The sequence below is a fragment of the Mauremys mutica genome, chromosome 11 (assembly GCF_020497125.1).
Source record: "Mauremys mutica isolate MM-2020 ecotype Southern chromosome 11, ASM2049712v1, whole genome shotgun sequence".
Lineage (NCBI taxonomy): Eukaryota > Metazoa > Chordata > Testudines > Geoemydidae > Mauremys > Mauremys mutica.
The window spans coordinates 74929039-74946155 of NC_059082.1; the positions used below are offsets into that span (position 1 = coordinate 74929039).

Below are 17117 nucleotides of genomic sequence, written 5' to 3' on the forward strand. Positions count from 1 at the left end.
ATATAAACATAGCAGAGCACTTGCATTTGGCAGTTAAACTACCAGAGAAGATAATTACTCATCATTGAAATTTTTCATTTGAGTAAACTCCGACTCAGGGCCCAGTTAGTGTTGTATTTGGATTCTCCAACGGGCAAAAAGGCAGTGTTAACCTTGTGCTCCACCCATCTAGGTGCCAACAATAAAAAAATGTGGCATCCATTTTATCCCCAATTCTCACGTCTCAAGTTGTGCACCAGAGTTACTCTTCCTCAGCTGTTCTACAGGTGTTTGCAAGTAAGGAGAACAACCCAGGACAGACTCAAATGAGGAAAGACAAAAAGTAAACTAGAAAGAGGCTCAGAACCATCACCTATCAATTTAACATTTGACCTAGACTGAATACAAATTCAGCTTTTCAGTGGGAGGAGGAAAGAAATGTCATTTACTTGCTACAATATTGATACTATAAAATGCTGAGTTTTACTGGTGCAAGAAGCATCATTGAAATTCACTACTGAATATCTACCAATTCATTCATTACAGAGAAGCTTGAAAACATGCAACGGTTTAAATTCTTGACAAGATTGCTTCAAATCTCTTACAGGGCTTTCCTGGAGCAGATGCAGTGAAACTAAAAGTAACTCAAAAGAGAAGACTCTAAAGGCACAACATATTTTGACACTGTCTCCCAAGCTCTAAGTGGGAGATCTAGTTAGTGAAAGATCACCAAGGAGTTGCATTTGCTCTGACCTATGTATCTACCCCAGTATCTTGGTCTTGCATGTGTTTCCAATTCCAGATAGCTGGAATCATTCTGGTGTTGGGCACACAGCATATATACCACTGTCTCAATTTAGAAGGACAAAACAACAAAGGAAAAAACCCTACATCTCCAACAAAGCCTCTTCCAGGAAAGGCTGAACCATGAAGTCCATGAGAGACCTCGCCATGAAAATCTCATTTATCTGGGAAGTGCTTATATGCTATGGTAATGGGTGCCATAGTAACACCTGAGGCAGACAGACTGACCAGTCCTATTTTTTTAAGCAGGAAATAATGAAGTATTTCTCCAACTCTCTCCTTCCAGAAAGCTCTCAGAGTCCAATGGAGCTAACAGGTGCTCCTGTTTTTCTCCTTATTGTCCTTATTTATAAGATTAAAATGTTGGCAGATATAACACAGCACAGTGTGACTGGCAGCATAGTACTGCCACTGATAGGGGCACCTCTCACGGTATGCCCCATCTGTGAAAAGCTACTGCTGAACTGGAAATTACTGAATGGAACAGAAAATGTACGTGTGGAGAAGACACTATTAAGGGATCCAGATGGCAATGAGATGGTGTTAGGAATGGAGCAGAGATTTCCAGCAAGTGTGACTAACAGGCATTGGCAAGAACATGAATTTCTTTTGAATCACTGTAACTCTACCTACTCACTAAATTCATAGACAACACTTAGGATTTACTCAAGTTTCTGTTTGACAGCAGAAAGAAAAAGTTCAGATTTGTTCCAGCTGAAAAGGTCCTTCAGCTGTTGCCACTTAAGTCTTTACTAAAGCTGTTTTTAATGTATTACTTTTATTTATTTGTTCTAAAACAACAGTTTTTCCAGATTTATCACAACCCAAGTAAAACGGGTTACTGACTAAAACACGGTTTGTTATACCCTGTGGTCAACAAACTAAATTGTTTGACCACCCTTTCCCATTATGAGATCTGAAGAATATGGCAAATATGATTTATAGGGGACAAGGGGTGTGTGGAATGACAGCATTAATATTGGCTTTTATTGTCTCCTCGGAAGTAATAAAGTTGGGAAAGAATTTCACATTTAGAGCTATAAATGGGCTGACGAAAGAGCACTTTGTTCTCGAGGGGAGAAGGAGAAAAACTGATAAAGTCTTTCAAGCTTCTCACTGAAAATTTACTTTCCATACTAAAGAAAAAGGAGACAAAAGATTTTTTTTAAAGCTTTCACTCCCTCACAGGATGTGAATACAGATTTAGGGGATTAATGTGGATTTCTTTGTCCTTTGTGACTATCCTGCATTTGTTTTCAGAAGTTAGCTTTTAACAGTGAAGTTTATATGGAAATGCCTGGGGGCACACAGTCCTTTCCCACTCCTTTCCCTGGCTTCTGATGGTTCCCTTCCATTTTTCAGGTTCCTTCAGGAGAGAAGCTAACTGGTGGGGTTGGGCTTAGTCCAGGAGAGTGGGCACATTGGATTGAAGGTGAATGGTGTGCTGAGGCCCATGGTAAACGTTAGCAGTGAAAATAATTCCCTCATGAGGAGAGGGGTTTCTTTCCCCACCTTCCAATTTGGAGAGTTTGTATTCTTCTTCCACCTGTTTTCTGCCACAGTGAATTTGTGATGGCAAATTGTACAGAGAATGAATGTAAGTACAGTCGTGTTCCTAGTTCCTGCATCCCCACTGGCAGCAGGCAAGACTCCAATGACTAGACACCCCCCACAAACAAGGAGCAGCAGTGTGAACTGGTCGTGTGGAACCCCACAGGGACAGCTCCTCTAGGGCTTTGTCTACACTACCAAGTTTTGTCGCCAAAAACTGCCTTTTGGCAACAAAACAGTGAGAGCGTACACCCTGCAATGTGACGTTTGTCGGGAAAAACGGCCGGTTTCAGCAACAAAAAACTTTCACCCCATGAGAGACTTTTTTCTTTTCCCCTCCCTTTACTGTCAAAGAGCCAGTGTAGACACTGCTGTTTGTTTTGCCAACAGAACTGGCTTCCGCCAGTATCCCACAATGCCTGCCCTGATGCTCTGCTCAGTGTTTTGATCTCTGCTGCCCTGCAGGCATGCACCCCTCCCCTTGCAAAGCTGCTGGAAGTATCTGACAGCTGAGTGTGCTGCTCCCTTTGGGGAACAAAGAGCAAATCATTGGAATGCTCCTGTTCTGCCCTGCACTAGGAACACAGGGGCAGGCAGACTGTTGTCGCAGGGAGGCGGGAAGGAGAGACTGTTGCCGTGACATTCCTCAGCATGGAGAGCTCACAGAGCTACTCATGATACTGCTCCTGGCAGCTGAGGAGGCTCTGGGAGAACTGGGAGGGAATCCTCCCAAGATGTGCAGCAATCAGCTCTGCCTTCCCACAACATTACACTGTGGGATACATACCCACAATGCATTGCTCACACAATGTGGACATGATCTGTGGACAGAAGGAGCAAGTGTGAGCACCCTTTGGCGATTTTTGTTTTGTCAACTTCTGGGTGTCGACATAAGTTTTATCGACAAAACTTGATAGCGTAGACAAAACCTTAACACTGTAATGGAGAAGGAGGGGAGGGCACAATTATTCCTTCCCCACCTGATTCCCCTTCCCACCCTCCAAAACCCCTCCCATCTTCCCTTCCTTATCACACCCACCCACCTGCTGTCAGCCATGTGACGGGTTCTGCCAGGGTCCACTACGAGAGAAGCTATGGACACACAGAATATTTAAAAACAATTATATTGATTTTACAAATGCTATATGTATCTTTATGGGTTGGCTAGTGGTTTATTCCTGGCTAAATGGGGGAAGCCAAAGGGTTTTCTGCAAGAACTAATATCAGGACGGCAGGGGGTAATTAGAGCAAATTCCTAATGCAGGTAAATACTCTGTGGAAATTTCATCTCCTAAGGGAAATAGCATGTATAGGTCTGACCTGATTCAAGAGGCCTGATAAACAAAGAACAGGCCTGACCTTGGAGAGGGCCATTCACATTTCATCCAAGAATGGACACGAGACTGTGACAGAGAGAGGCAGGCCCTGCAGTACTTTGGAAACTGACAGGGTTTCCATGTGGAAGATGGTGACACCTGATACGCTAGATGTTTACTGTTTGTAAGGTGCCTTTTCTCTGTAACGCTTCTGTTCTGAATAAATAGTACTTTGTTTTGGGACACCCGGCTGGTCACCAGGAACTCCGTCACTGCCTCTGAGAGAACAAAACTTATGAGTGCTGAACTAAAGTCAGACCTGCTGTGATAATCTTAGAGATTTGGAGGAGTCTGCAGCCTAAGACCCCAGTCAGGAGGGAGTGGATAGCGAGATCCCACCTCAAGAAAGATGACTAGAGGCCTGAGATCTAAGTGAGGTGGCCACAAGGAGGATCACAAGTGCCCAGGAAGGTGCAGCTACCTCTGGAAACGTGACAACCACAACAAACTATTCCTGGTCCCCATGCAAGGGGGAACCCTGTGAAAATTTCTCATGATTTACAGCTCTTTACTGGTCCCCAGCCCCAGTGCATGGGGGGTGCCAGAAGCAGGAGAGGTGGAACACTACCCCATTCCTAGATTGGGTAACTCTGGAGCCACAAACAAAGTGCTTTCTCCTTAATTCTGCAGGGAAGAGAAGTCCATGTTCTGCTGGACAGAAAGTAGAAGGAAAACAATGTTATTTGGAGTAGGCTGCTTCTGAGAAGAAAACAGACTGCAGCAGCAGAGCAGTCCATCTACTTGTGTGGAGAAGGGGATGGGAAGTTGCCCACTAGCCCCAGATTGAAGACACCTCCAGCTAAAAGAAAACACTTCATACAGTGTGTGTTTTCTGTTAGAAACCCATGGCCCACAGAACTTGCACATGCTGAGCAGCAAGAAGGGAAGGGATGAAACCAAGTGAGCAACTTTATACTGTTTCCATCCACCTTGCAAAAAGAGTCATAACATTGTGGAAAGGAAAAGAAACCAAGGTTCACATCCTTGCATGCAGAAGCCACACCACTCAGGCCTGCTTAGCCGCCAAATCACCATCATCAGGGTTTAGAACATGTTCTGTATTTTACTAAATACACCAGCACCACCTTTGCAACAAAAAATGGTCCAATGACAGACTTCCATCTGAACAAAGAAGGTTTAGCTACACTGGGAATCTACCAAAAATAATCTTATAGGTCAAATGTCTCAGATGACCCTAGCTGCAGCAGTGTGTGGTCCTGGAAGTGTTTGTGGTGGATGGGTGGTGGGGCGGGAGGAGGACGGTGCTGCTATGAGAGGCAACCGCAGAAACTTGGCCTCTTAGCTTGACACAGCTTTCAATTCTGCCTTCAATTTATTGCTCCCTCACTGGAGAACTGTTCCAGAATATAAATGGCTTTGCTGGGGACACTCTATTTGAATTCACAGGCACAATTTAAATGAAAGAAGCAGAGTTATGGGGTTGACAGGCAAAGGACTCACACTTAAAAAAAACCCAAACACCACAGTTTGGAGTTCTATTTAGACCGCCATGCCTTAAAGAGCAGGACAGGGGCTTCCTCTGCTTGCAGAGCGCCTAGCACACTACTAGCGCTCAGTAATAAAATCATTGCAAGGGATCTGCCGGTGCGTTTGTGAAGTCTGCCTCAGTTCAGGGGCTAGGTTTGCAAACCAGGGAAAAGATGGACAAAGTGAGAAATGAGATCCATTTCCACTGTAAGGAAGGCATCGGCAATCTCATGAAGTCCTGGGATATGTGGAAATCCAGCTGTTTCATTTTGTTTTCTGCTGTCCTTGAAGTTGCTCAGTTAATAGATGGCAAATGCTGTTTAATGAAGATAAACACTGAATAATGAATCTTGGAGGTGAAAATAGAGAGACTGGAATTGCTCCTAAATGGAAAGGGTGCTGCAGTCCATACTAACCAGGAGAGAGGGGGGAGACTGGGGAGTTACTGTAGAAACATCCTGAAAGCCTCCAGCTCCCAGAAGACAGCAAACAGGATGCTGGTTTTACTGATAGAGAAGCATAATATTAATCATAATAAGGGATGAGTTTTGTTGCTGCTGGAGAGATTTTGAACACCCCTGTAGCGCTGCAAACACCATGCTTCAGGCTAGTCCTATGTGCTCCCCGGAGAAAGCGAAAGGCAGAATGAGATCAAGTCTCAAACCAACACTCACATCATGAATAAGGATTTAGGAAGAACTGATTTAGCCTCATGGGAGGAGGGAACAAAATCACGGTGTGACCTACGGTACCATCTCATTAAAAGAAGATTTGGTGGAGAGAGGCCTCCAAAATTCTGCCACTCTGTCTTGTGGGAGCTGTCCCTGAGAAATACATCCCAAAGGGCAGTTTAAGAGCTCTCTGTTGTATTAGAACAGCTTAGCTGAACACTGGCCATTTTCAAATCCATTCCATTCTAATACTGAGCAACCCTTCTAGAGCTGTAAAACAAGCCGGGCAGGGAGGGGGAAATTTAGAAAATCCATAAGATGCAGGCCAATAATTTGTGCCTCCTGCAAAATCCTGCTCTCGCTCCTGAGAGGCAGCAATACTTTTACAATGATGGAACTGAAAATAGAAAAGAATTAAGAGAAGGAAATCCAGCCAAAATCTCACATCAGTTCAGAACAACAAATGCAAGTTGTCAAGATCAAACAGATTGGCTCAGTTTAAAAAGAAGGAACTTTATTAAAACATTCTAGATACAGATGAACTTTCTGCGCTCAGTATTTATTGTTTCACCTACCTTGGAATGGGAGCTGTAAATACTTTAATAAATACACTGAAAGGTTGTCTAGTTTCATTGTAGCTTTTGTAAGTGCTTATGTATCCTCTGCTGAAATGCTGTTTTGTAACTTCTCTCTCATTGAATCACAACATGTATCCCTCTGCCATCTGCAACTGCACACTAGGGGAACCATTTTTCTTTTCTCTCCTGCACTGGAAGCACATCAGTATTACAAAAAGCTGTTTCTAAACCTCTCTCCATGGATGCCAACAGGTCCTGTACTTAAAGTCCAGAGCAAGTAAAAATAAAAAACAAACAGCAAAGCTGTTGCACAGGGAGGGAAGTAAATGGGGTGATGAAGGAGCCGCTGCAACATGAATTAACAGAGGGCAAGAGACTCAAGCAGATTCCAAAACAGAGCATGGAGAAACCCAAGGTGGAAAAACGGTCTGAAAATGACAAACGTGTAAGAAAGGATAGAGACCCCAGGGCTTTTCCATGACTCTTGGAATTTCTTATGGGGTTTTGGGGGGTGACCTGTGCATGAGGTGAAGGTAGGTGGACAAAGAAGGATTCTACTATGAAAATATCCTATCAGGAAAAGATCAGTGTAATGACCAGCCCTAAAGCTTAGTTACTTATACTGTAAGCTTCCTGGGGCTCTCTTTTTGTTGTGTGTTTGTGTAACACACACACCACCTGGGTGTGGTGTTCTGTCTCATGTAGTGGCACCGAGACCACTTAGAGATTAATGAGTCTGCTCTACAGCCTTAGCTAAGACCTAGCTCATGCAGTAGAGGCTCATGCACTAAGCTCCAGAGGTCCCAGGTTCAATCCTGCCTGCTGACGACTGGGGGGTGTCAGTGTTACATTTTTACAGATGGGGTCCTGGTCTATGACCAGGGCTCCTAGGTGCTACCTAGGATATAGAAATAATAGAAATAATAAACAATGAGGATGCAGCATTTGTTTCCTTTTATAACATCAACTTGGTCCTTTCCCTTCTCCCCAATTGTGTAACCAATAGAAGGAACAGCTCCTAGCACATGCTCACCTGAGTGCGTTCACTTCCTCAGTAGTGATGAAGGTGCTCTGAGCTGCTGTGCATGCCTGAGACTTCAGGCTCTTTAGCTCCACTTCCAACTGTAGGAATAGGACAGGAGGTTAGTTCATCTATCAGAGACATGACAGCCATGGGTGCACACTGCTGAATGCCCAGGACTCCCAGGGAGTAAGAAGTCCTGGGACTTCAATATTTTGAAGTATGGGCCATGGCACACAGGTTTTTCTAATATAAGTTTGCAGTAAGGAATTTATCGTTAGTACGCCTCATGGAGGTACAATTGGCCAGATGCATTATGGGTTTTTTCACCTTCCTCGGAAGCATCAGGCATTTACAACAACCTGATGGCTCACAATCCATCCCACGACAGCAAATTCTATGATCCTACTGGCACATAAGTGCCTTCATTTCCATCAGGCAGCTGTGTCCAGCGTCATGTGGTTCTTCAGCTTAGAGACAACAGAACTGGAAACCAACTTCACCTCATAATATGATGTTAAGAAACAGCAGGGAGGCAACCATTTAATGCTCCACAGCCAGCTCCCTCTCAGTATAGAAATCATTCCAACGTACTTTGTGAAATACAACAGTTTTACATGTGCCAAGTACCAGCTCCCCAGTTAATACACCCTCTCTTGCCACACCTCCAATTATCTCTCCCAACATTTGCTCAAAGGCTGTATGGGAGAGGGGAGGGAGGACTGATATCGTTCAAGTAGAGCCACTGCTCCTCTTCTGAATATTTCCCCATCCATCCCCTGGTGAGTAAATCGAGGTGGAGAACTCTCTGCATGAAACTAGGAGTTGCCTAGCACCTGAAGTTCTATACTGGCAATGCAACCTCATTTAGCACCAATAACGCCCAGAGGAAATAAGCTGATCAGATTGCCTTGGCCAGTCCAACTTCTGTCCAAGGCTTCTACACTGCACCCACCAGACAGGGGAGAATTTCCAGCCCTTTCAGATACAAGTTGCCCAGGTGGGGTGGGGGGAGAAACAGTGGATGAAGAATTAAGAAAACAGTTTGCCTCAGCTCCCTTTATGCTGGGAAACCAAGCCACAATCTGAGCATATGGAATCTCTTACTCAGGCCCTATAACTGTCAGGCTGGGAGCAGAGGGAGGAATGTGTAGAAATCGCTTCGGTCTCCTTTGACTATGCAAATCTGTGTCCCCCATCCAGCGCCCAAAAGTCCATGCAAAGGGGAGGGAGAAATGGTATATTTTACCTGCTATTAAACTATTATCCAAAAAGCCTCAGGCATTCTAAGCAGAGACAACCAATTCTGAGCCTAAGTAACTTTCAGACACCCTGTGGCCCTGTTATGTCTCCTCCCAGCCTGGATACCCTCCCCACTCATTCTTCATTGTCTGTTCTTGTACACCTATTCCCCTCCTCACACTTTGGCTCTTCCTTCAGCATCTGTCTTGTACCTCCTGATCGCTAACTCCCCCTCATAAATCTATGGCCAGATGCTACGCTTTCCATTTACAGGGGAAATAATAAGCAACACAACCCTAATTAGAGATGCAAACCATATGAACACAGAGGGCTCAGTATTCAACATCAGGGAGATAACACATTAACAAACAGTACCCTTCAATTGTGCTGATTAGACGTGTAGAGCATCATAATTCTGCACTGATGTACTAGGTCCAAATGCAGCCAACTGGTATCAGTGTCTTGCTTTTACAAGAAGGGGACAGTGGGTAGGTGGCAAAAAGAACATGCATTCAATTGCAGAGCTATGCCTAGTCACATTGCTCAGCCAGAAACAAAGTTCCAGTGTCATGTATCTTCGCACACCTGTGTGCTGCAGGAAAGGCATGAAAAACATGGCAGCATTATAGCTAGGGACAGGGATAGCCTGATTCCCCGCCCCTTTGGATACATCATGGGCTAAAGCAAAGGAGAAAGACGGGGGAAGAGGTTCTAGCCAAAATCCTCTTTGGAACACTAGATGTTGATATTCTCCCACCATTTGCCAAAACCCTTTCAAGCAAAGAGAAAGAAGAAAGAAGCAAAAAGCCCTCCTGCATCATTATGCTGTAAAAATGTTCATGTATATTAGCCGGCTGACCAGATTATCACAGTGAGGAATGCTTCCCTCAATTTTCTGATTACTGAGCTTATCTGTCCGAGCTCAGTTCATTACAGATGGCTGGGATAAAGCAAGCACTCTAGATAATTCCAGGGATGAGAATCAAGGAACGGGTACTGGCAGCAGACTTCAGTTCCAACCTACTTTTAGCAGGAAAACATTCATTATACACTCTGCTTCCCAGCTCTGCAGAAGGCTGGGATGAGGTTTGTTATTATAGTTTTGTGCTGCTTTCTGGGCCACATGTGGATAGCATTTGAAGATGGAGCACTGGTAAATATGCTATTTATCAAAGGCTAAGCGGCCTCAGCCTTGAGTCCAACTGCCACCTGCTAACTGACATGAACCAATAAATCACTGCCGGTTCCTTTGGAGAAGATGGGGGGTTAGGAATCTGTTTTCGGTGGTTTGGGGTTGCATGTGTTTGTTGTGTGCAGAGGGAAAGGGTTTGAGTGTATAATGGGGAGAGGAGAGGGGGATGTGTCTGTGTGTACACACGTGCTCATATCTGTTCCGGAGGACACAGTGTCAGTGTAAGCCCTATTTGATAAGGAGTTAGTGTCACACTTCTAGTAACTAGACAGCGACCACCTCCTAGGCAGCTCTATTAGAACCCAGGTGAGATTCGGCGCTGTGCCTCTATGAACAACCTGGGCTTGTGGTGGGGTGAGGTAAGAGGGTTTTAAGTAACCTCTGTGCCCTCCCAATTCTGAGCTGCTCCTGGGGCCACAAAAATCCCCGGTGTAAATTAGACAGCTGTGGGGAGGAGGAGGATGCCTAAATCCCAGCAGCCGTCCCTGTCTTCTTCTGGGCCACAATGCTGCCAGAAACTCCACAGTGCTACGTGCTGCCCCCCCCACCCCAAAATCCTCCTCACCCCTGTGCTTGCAAGGGGGTCTTTGGAAGACAAGTTTTGGGTGTCTTACTCAGAGCCTGCACCAGGGGAATTCTCCTCTAGCTAGATCTGGGGCTTCTTGGGTACATCTACGTCAGCAGTTTTTAAACTTTTTGAGCTAAGCTCCTCTTGAGATACAATATTTGGTTGCCCCTCCCTCCCCAGCCAAAAATAGACACATCCAGAAATATTCTTGATACCCTGCTCATACCTCTAACACAGACTTTAACATAACTTTAATGAAATTACCGGCACCTGTAAGTTTCAGACACACAGATACTTAATAATGGCACAGCCAAGGCTTCCTCAGCAGCGAGCTGCTTCTACCTTGCAGCCAGGATGCACCCTAGAGCAAGGCCAATACCTGCTTCTCTGCCCTCCGCCCTCAGGTTTTCAGGGTGGCGCGTGGTGCGTGTGACCGTCTCTGGGGGCAGAGCCAGCGCTAGGTGCAGAGGCTGCCAGGAGTGGAAATCTGGGTGGCCTGCTGAGGTGAGTCCAGGGGTGCAGGCGGCACTCTCAGTCCTCCAATGGGGGCTGGCACAAGCTGGCTAGTGTTGCTGCTTGTCCCCCTAAAATGTGCCTCCATGCCCGCCTAGGGGGGTGCACCCCACAGTTTGAAAACATCTGACCCACCTCTACACTGAACCCTTCCCCCCACCCAAAATCCCAAAACATGGCAGCAGGTCTCAGAACCCAGTCCTACAGGTGAGTTGGACTTGAGCTTCGGGGCTAAAAACAGCAGCGTAGAGGTTCCCACTCAGACTCTTAAACCTGGTGACAGGGTGTGTCTTGGAGCCCGAGCAGGAACATCTACATTGCTATTTTCAGTATCCTAGAGAAAGCCCGAGTCTGGCTCTGAGCCTCGCTGCCACAGTATCTTTTCTGCAGTGCAGATGTACTCTCAGGAGCTCCTTTATGCTGCTCCAGCCCCTTTACCTGGCATACGGGAGGCCAAAGCAGGAGTGGGAATCTCAGCCCAGGGTGGGTATGCATCACTGGGTTACTGCATCTCCTGGCATGATGATAACAGGCTTGATCCAGAAAGGTGCTAAGCTCAAACTATTTCCAAGAGCGCTTCAGGAGCTCAAACTGCTCAGGATTAGGCCCTCTAATTGTCCCCATTCCATAGAATATATTACTGGCTCCAGAAGAAGCCAGGCTATTTTTTAAGTTATCCGAGGTTTTACCCGGAAAGGGCAGAACCATGATATTGATCTGACCCAGTATGGCCATTCTTAGGTTCTGAAGGGGCCCTTATATGGGCCACACACTCAGCTTTGAAAATGAAATGCATCACTCTCCGACAGACACTTGAGACGTCAGTTATTCTAGTAACATCAGTTGTAATCATCTATAAAGGATGCATCAATAAATATGAATTTTATTTACTTCCCTTCCAACGTGCCAGTGCAGCAAGTCTGGTGACCTCCTGTCTCAAGTTGCCTCCAAACAAACAAATGTGGTGTCTGAACAAAGATCCCACACCCCTTGTGACAGCCATTTTAAGACTGTCCTGGCAGGAAGGGAGGGGTTGCCTCCTAAAAGTGAACAAGTCCTAGTGATGGGATAGATAAGAAACTGCCACATAAGCAGGATCCTAGGGGTGAGGAACAACATGACAGGGAGAGGAAGGTGACTAATGTAGGTGTCTGGTGGTAACAGCTCCTTCTCCCTTGGCCATAGTCATTTGGGTACATGGCAATAATACTAAGGCTCTAAACTCCATACTCAATCCCTTCTGATCAGCTTTTCTGTACAAAGACAAGGCCTCTTACCAGCTTCACCATGAACCCGCAACATACAGGGGAATGCAAATGTCACCTAAAATATCAGGGGCAGAAAACATTTGGGAAGAGCCAGCAGCACTGGATTCTCAACAGCTGAGCAGCAAGTTGCTCACCTTTGACTCAACTCTTCTTCAAAGAAACACAGCAGTATTTGCTACAAAAATATTATATGACTTGCCATTGAGAAATGGGCTAAAGGTACAGGATTAGTTAGGGCTTTTTCCTAGGCAAGCTAATCCTTGATGCTTTTATGGAGCACGAGGACCACATGGAGAAAAACTGGAGGCCAAATAATGGTGCTTTAGAACTATTTCACACTTGACTGAAACAAAGCAAAAAACAACAACGCATTTATAAATGTTTTAAAAACACAAGAGCTAACTGGATCAGACATGCCCCGAATCCCACTGTCTATACAGGCGAATTGGTCTGTAACAACAAAGTCAGTGTCCTTTATCAGTGGGAAGGGAGGGCTAAGGTTAAATAGTCTTCCAACAGATAGGTTCCTAAAAACACATGTATGTCTCTATAATTGCATATATACATACAGATAAACAGATGTGAGTGTGAATACACACACATACACACACACAGACTTCAGCTTCTCTCCAATGCAATATGGTTTTTTCCTCCTGTTGCTGTTAAAGAGAGCAATTTTTCAAGTTTATACTGAATGTCACTCTATTTCATTTCCAAATATAATCTCTCGGAGAGAAGGTTCGCTTGCCCTATTTCCAATCTCTAAAGCTAATAGGAATATAAATTTGTGTTTCTCCCACTCGCTCTCCTAAATTAAGAGGCGTAATTACTAGGAGCGCTTGCTACAAGCGAATAAAGTGCCAAGGGAGAAGGAGCTGTCACTGCCGGACGCCTGCAGCAGCCACCTTCCCCTCCCCTCGTTGTCATGTGGTTCCCACCCCCAGGATCCTGCTTATGAGGCAGTTTCTATCCATCCCATCAGCAGGACTTGTTCACTTGCAGGAATCAACCCCTCCCCTCCTGCCAGGACAGCCTAAAAAAAACAAATGACAAAATTACTTCAGCTGTCAAGGAACAGCTATCGATTGCAAACAACATTCCTCCCAGATGCACCTTACCTCTGTGCCTTGCTTTTTTGAACTAACAGAGAACACTGGGTTTTGTTACTGCCAGCAACGAACCACAGCTTTGTGATCTAAAATTTGGCTCCAAGGTCACTCTTCACCACCACCACCCCCAGCAACCTCACAAAAGGGAAGATTATAATAATCATCAGATTTAGCACTGAAATAGCATTTGTATTTTCAAAACACAGCATAGGTTTTAACTAATTCATCTAATCCAGAGGTTCCCAAACTGTGGTACGTGCACTTGATAGTCACCTAATTCATTTCACAATTTTAAAGAAAGTGGTACATGAACTAATAAAGTTTAGCTGATCTAATCCAAGGGAGCCCTAATGAGCTTTCACCCATGCCCTTCTTTGCTCCTGATCTGCAAGGCAGTTCATGGCTTTTCCCCCAAAACATCTCCTCCTACCCTGAGATGTTGCAGGGACATATTGGTGAAGTTGCAAACAAATTTATAGGCCCAACTCAGCCCTGGTGCAGAGAGATGCAATTCCACTGGAAAAAATGTGAGTGCGTATACATACAGAGATGCGTGTGTGTTACGTAAAACTAGCTGTCCAAGAGTTTAATATTTGGGCATAAAACCTCAGACCACTATTATAAGCAGAGTCTTAGAAGTTATGCAAAAAAAAACAACAAAACAAAAAATGAACAACAATCCATTCTGATTCTGGCCACAACTTAGGGAGCTAACTGCGGTTCCTGGCCAATGGGAGCTGTGGAGCCGATGCTGGCGGCAGAGGCAGCACACAGAGCTTCTCTGATCGCCCTTGCGCTTAGGGGCCGGACATGCAAGCTGCTTCCGGGAGCTGCGCAGAGCCTGCCTTAGCCCCGCTGTGCCACCGACCGGACTTTTAATGGCCCGATCAGCAGTACGGCCCGATCAGCATTACTGAGCAGAGCTGCTAAGGGTCCCTTTTCGACGGGGCATTCCGACCAAAAACTGGATGCCTGGCAACCCTAGGGATAAGCAGTATCAGGTGCTTCCAGGGGAAGGAAGCTGACATCAGACATTCAGGAAGTAACTTCCAGGGGAGAAGTAACATCCTGAGAAAAGGAAACACAGGAGGCGCCCTCCTCATGGAGCTAGAAGAAGCTGGCCTAGGCCAAGTGGGCACAAGGAGATTCATAAGACCCGAGTGCTTGGCATGAATACAAGTTCTTTTGTATTCCCCTCTTCTCACTTCTAGAGAAAGCAGCAAACATGGATCCTCTCTCTGCTCTTTGCTTAGCTGCACTCCCATCTCCTATTGCCTGTTTTGTGCCCTCCAGCACCAACCATGGAGCCCATCTGCAAAGCCATGCGTCAGCAAAAGCTTGTGAAACAACCCAGGTTCAAAACAATGCCCCCCTTTCCAGCCTCTAACAGCTCATTCTGCAGGGGGATCATTTCCATGTTCATCAGCTCAGATCCTCTCAGCTGTTATCAGACCCGCTTCACCACTTTCACCAGCTTTTAGATGACTGTTTTGTTTAATTATTACAGAAAGCTCCTCCCGCCAGGGAGAGCAAAACAGCTGGTGTCCACTGAGAGCAAAGAAGCTCCAGAGTAATTAGACTTAAATGGCTGACACCTCCTTCCCATTACCCCTGGTTAGGAACAGCGTAACATTGAATAACAATCTCTGCAGGGAACCTGACAAAGCTTCCGCCGTCAGTAAGCCAGAATCCCATCTAATGCAGTCAGGCGCACCAGTGCATTGTAAGTCTCCCAGCTTTCGACAAAGCAGCAAAAGGGTGCTTTTCCCAAGAGAATAGGATAAACCCCTCAAAGGAGCAGGGACGTCTGCTCAAATTGAGCCTCCTAGTAACTAATTCAGAACCAAAACCACCAATGAGGCTGCAGAGATATTCCACCTCCTCATGTACAAAGTTTGCTCTGCCCCAATAGATTTTGTGCACTATTCCTAGCCATAAATGACAGAAGAACTGCCAATGCATTCCACCAAAGAACTGTGATTTGATGGTGGCTTACTTATTCACTTATTTTAGTTTTTTTCCATATTAGTTTTCTTGCCAGCAAGTCATCAAATAAGTGGTTAGAGAAAACTGTCAATGAGCATATGTATTTCAACTAATTAACCTGGAGAAAGGATGAAGGGGAAAGAAAAAAGTCTAAACTCCAGCTCTGTGCTTCCTCTGTCTCCCAGGACAGATGCATGATAATGTCAGTCCTTGCTTGATTTCATAGGAAGCTAAGAAGCCCTTGTTGGCAGACTGAGTGCTTGATTCAGTTTTCAAACACATCTGGTCCTGAGGTGGTTCCCTGAACACAAATGCAGCCCCCTCAGGACTGGGGCCAGTTTGAGCAAAGCTCTTTCCCATTCCTGCAAACACAGCAGCCACAATTTTGCAGGTGTTCGCTATGCTGGAGGCATTCTTCTGACTCCTGTCTTGGCTGCAAGAAGGAGGAAGAGCTGGGGCCCATACTCAGCCTGTTTTCTGAATTCCCTGTTATAGGAAGCCGAGGAATTGTGCGGGGAAGCCAATTAGCATTATGTGAAAGAAGCAGCTCTCTCAGCAGGGGCTTCCAATGGCCCCCAAGAAACACTGGCAGATGCTTGAAGTCATCCCTGTTGTTCCTCAAACCCCTCCCAAGAACAGCTTGTGGAAGAGTTGATTTAGAAGCCCTCAAGTTCTCCAACGAAATGAGCCATCACAAAACCCTCTTGCTACAGCAAAGAAAAGGAACACAACACAAAGAATAAAGCAGGCGCTTCTGGGTCAGACCTTCCCATTTTATCCTGCAACGTGTGCCTATGGCCCTCTTCAATCAACACTACCCTTACCAAAGCAAGTGGTCACAAAAAGAAAACCAGAAAGCAACACACCATTGAATACCATTGCTTTAGCATGGGTTTTCCCAGCCTTTGGGACACATGCTCTGACTGCCATCAACAATAACCTCTTAGGCTCAGTACAAAGGGGAAGGGGAAGTGTGAAATGATCTGCAGTATAAAATATTAGCACTGGAAGCAGCACCAACAGGACAGGGCCTGGCAAGAGCTTGCTTTTATACAGCCAGTCATTAGAGGTTAATGAAATATCCATAAATAAGTAAAAATTCTCCTGACAAGCCAGAGCCTGTAATACAACGAAGAGCTGTCAGCCTCAATTAAGCGACTCCAAAAAAGGTAGGATGAACCCATTCATTATTTACCAAGAGGTCATAGGAAGAGTTCTGCTATATGATCTTCTAGTCTCTGTGGATAAATGAGGTTTTGCAGCTTCTTCCAAAGGATTTTATTGCCCTGATAGAACAGTTCAGAGAGACACACCCCCGCCCCCAACTGTGACCACCACCACCACGCCTCTGGCAGCCAAAAGCACTGCTGACAATCTATTCTCATGCCACAGAGACACAGCGCAGATGGAAGGCAAAATAAATAATGGGGAAGCATCTTTTTCTGAAGAAAGCAAAATGCCCTGCCCCCATATAGCTCATAAGTATTGTGGGAAAGGGAGGGAGAAGGATCTGAGAGCTGTTTCTCATCCCTCAGGATGATACAAGGAGTTAAGGATTATTGCCCCTCCCCTGATGAGCAGTGGTCAAAGGAATTCAAGTTGTGCCCTGTTTACATGCATGTTCTCTGTGCAGAACTAATCACTCTCCAGGCTCCTTCTCTCTTCCAGGTCAGACAGAACTGAAATCCCAGAAGAATCGAGGAACTCACACCTGATACTTCTCCCTCCGTCCCTCTCCGAAACAACCTACTAGAGCAGAAAGTCCTCACTC

The 17117-nt window shown here is 45.5% G+C and overlaps 1 protein-coding gene across 14 annotated transcripts in view; it reads right to left on the reverse strand.

Moving 5' to 3' along the window:
* The window catches only part of MAD1L1 (mitotic arrest deficient 1 like 1), a 505376-nt gene that overhangs the window by 206768 nt on the left and 281491 nt on the right, over window positions 1-17117 (reverse strand). For 13 of the 14 annotated variants that reach the window (XM_044980781.1, XM_044980779.1, XM_044980777.1 and 10 more), the window contains one exon: window positions 7481-7569. In XM_044980781.1, the coding sequence (XP_044836716.1) occupies window positions 7481-7569 (89 nt within the window). Of the gene's footprint in view, window positions 1-5872; window positions 6012-7480; window positions 7570-17117 lie in introns of those variants that run through there. The other variant, XM_044980790.1, reaches the window with a different exon arrangement.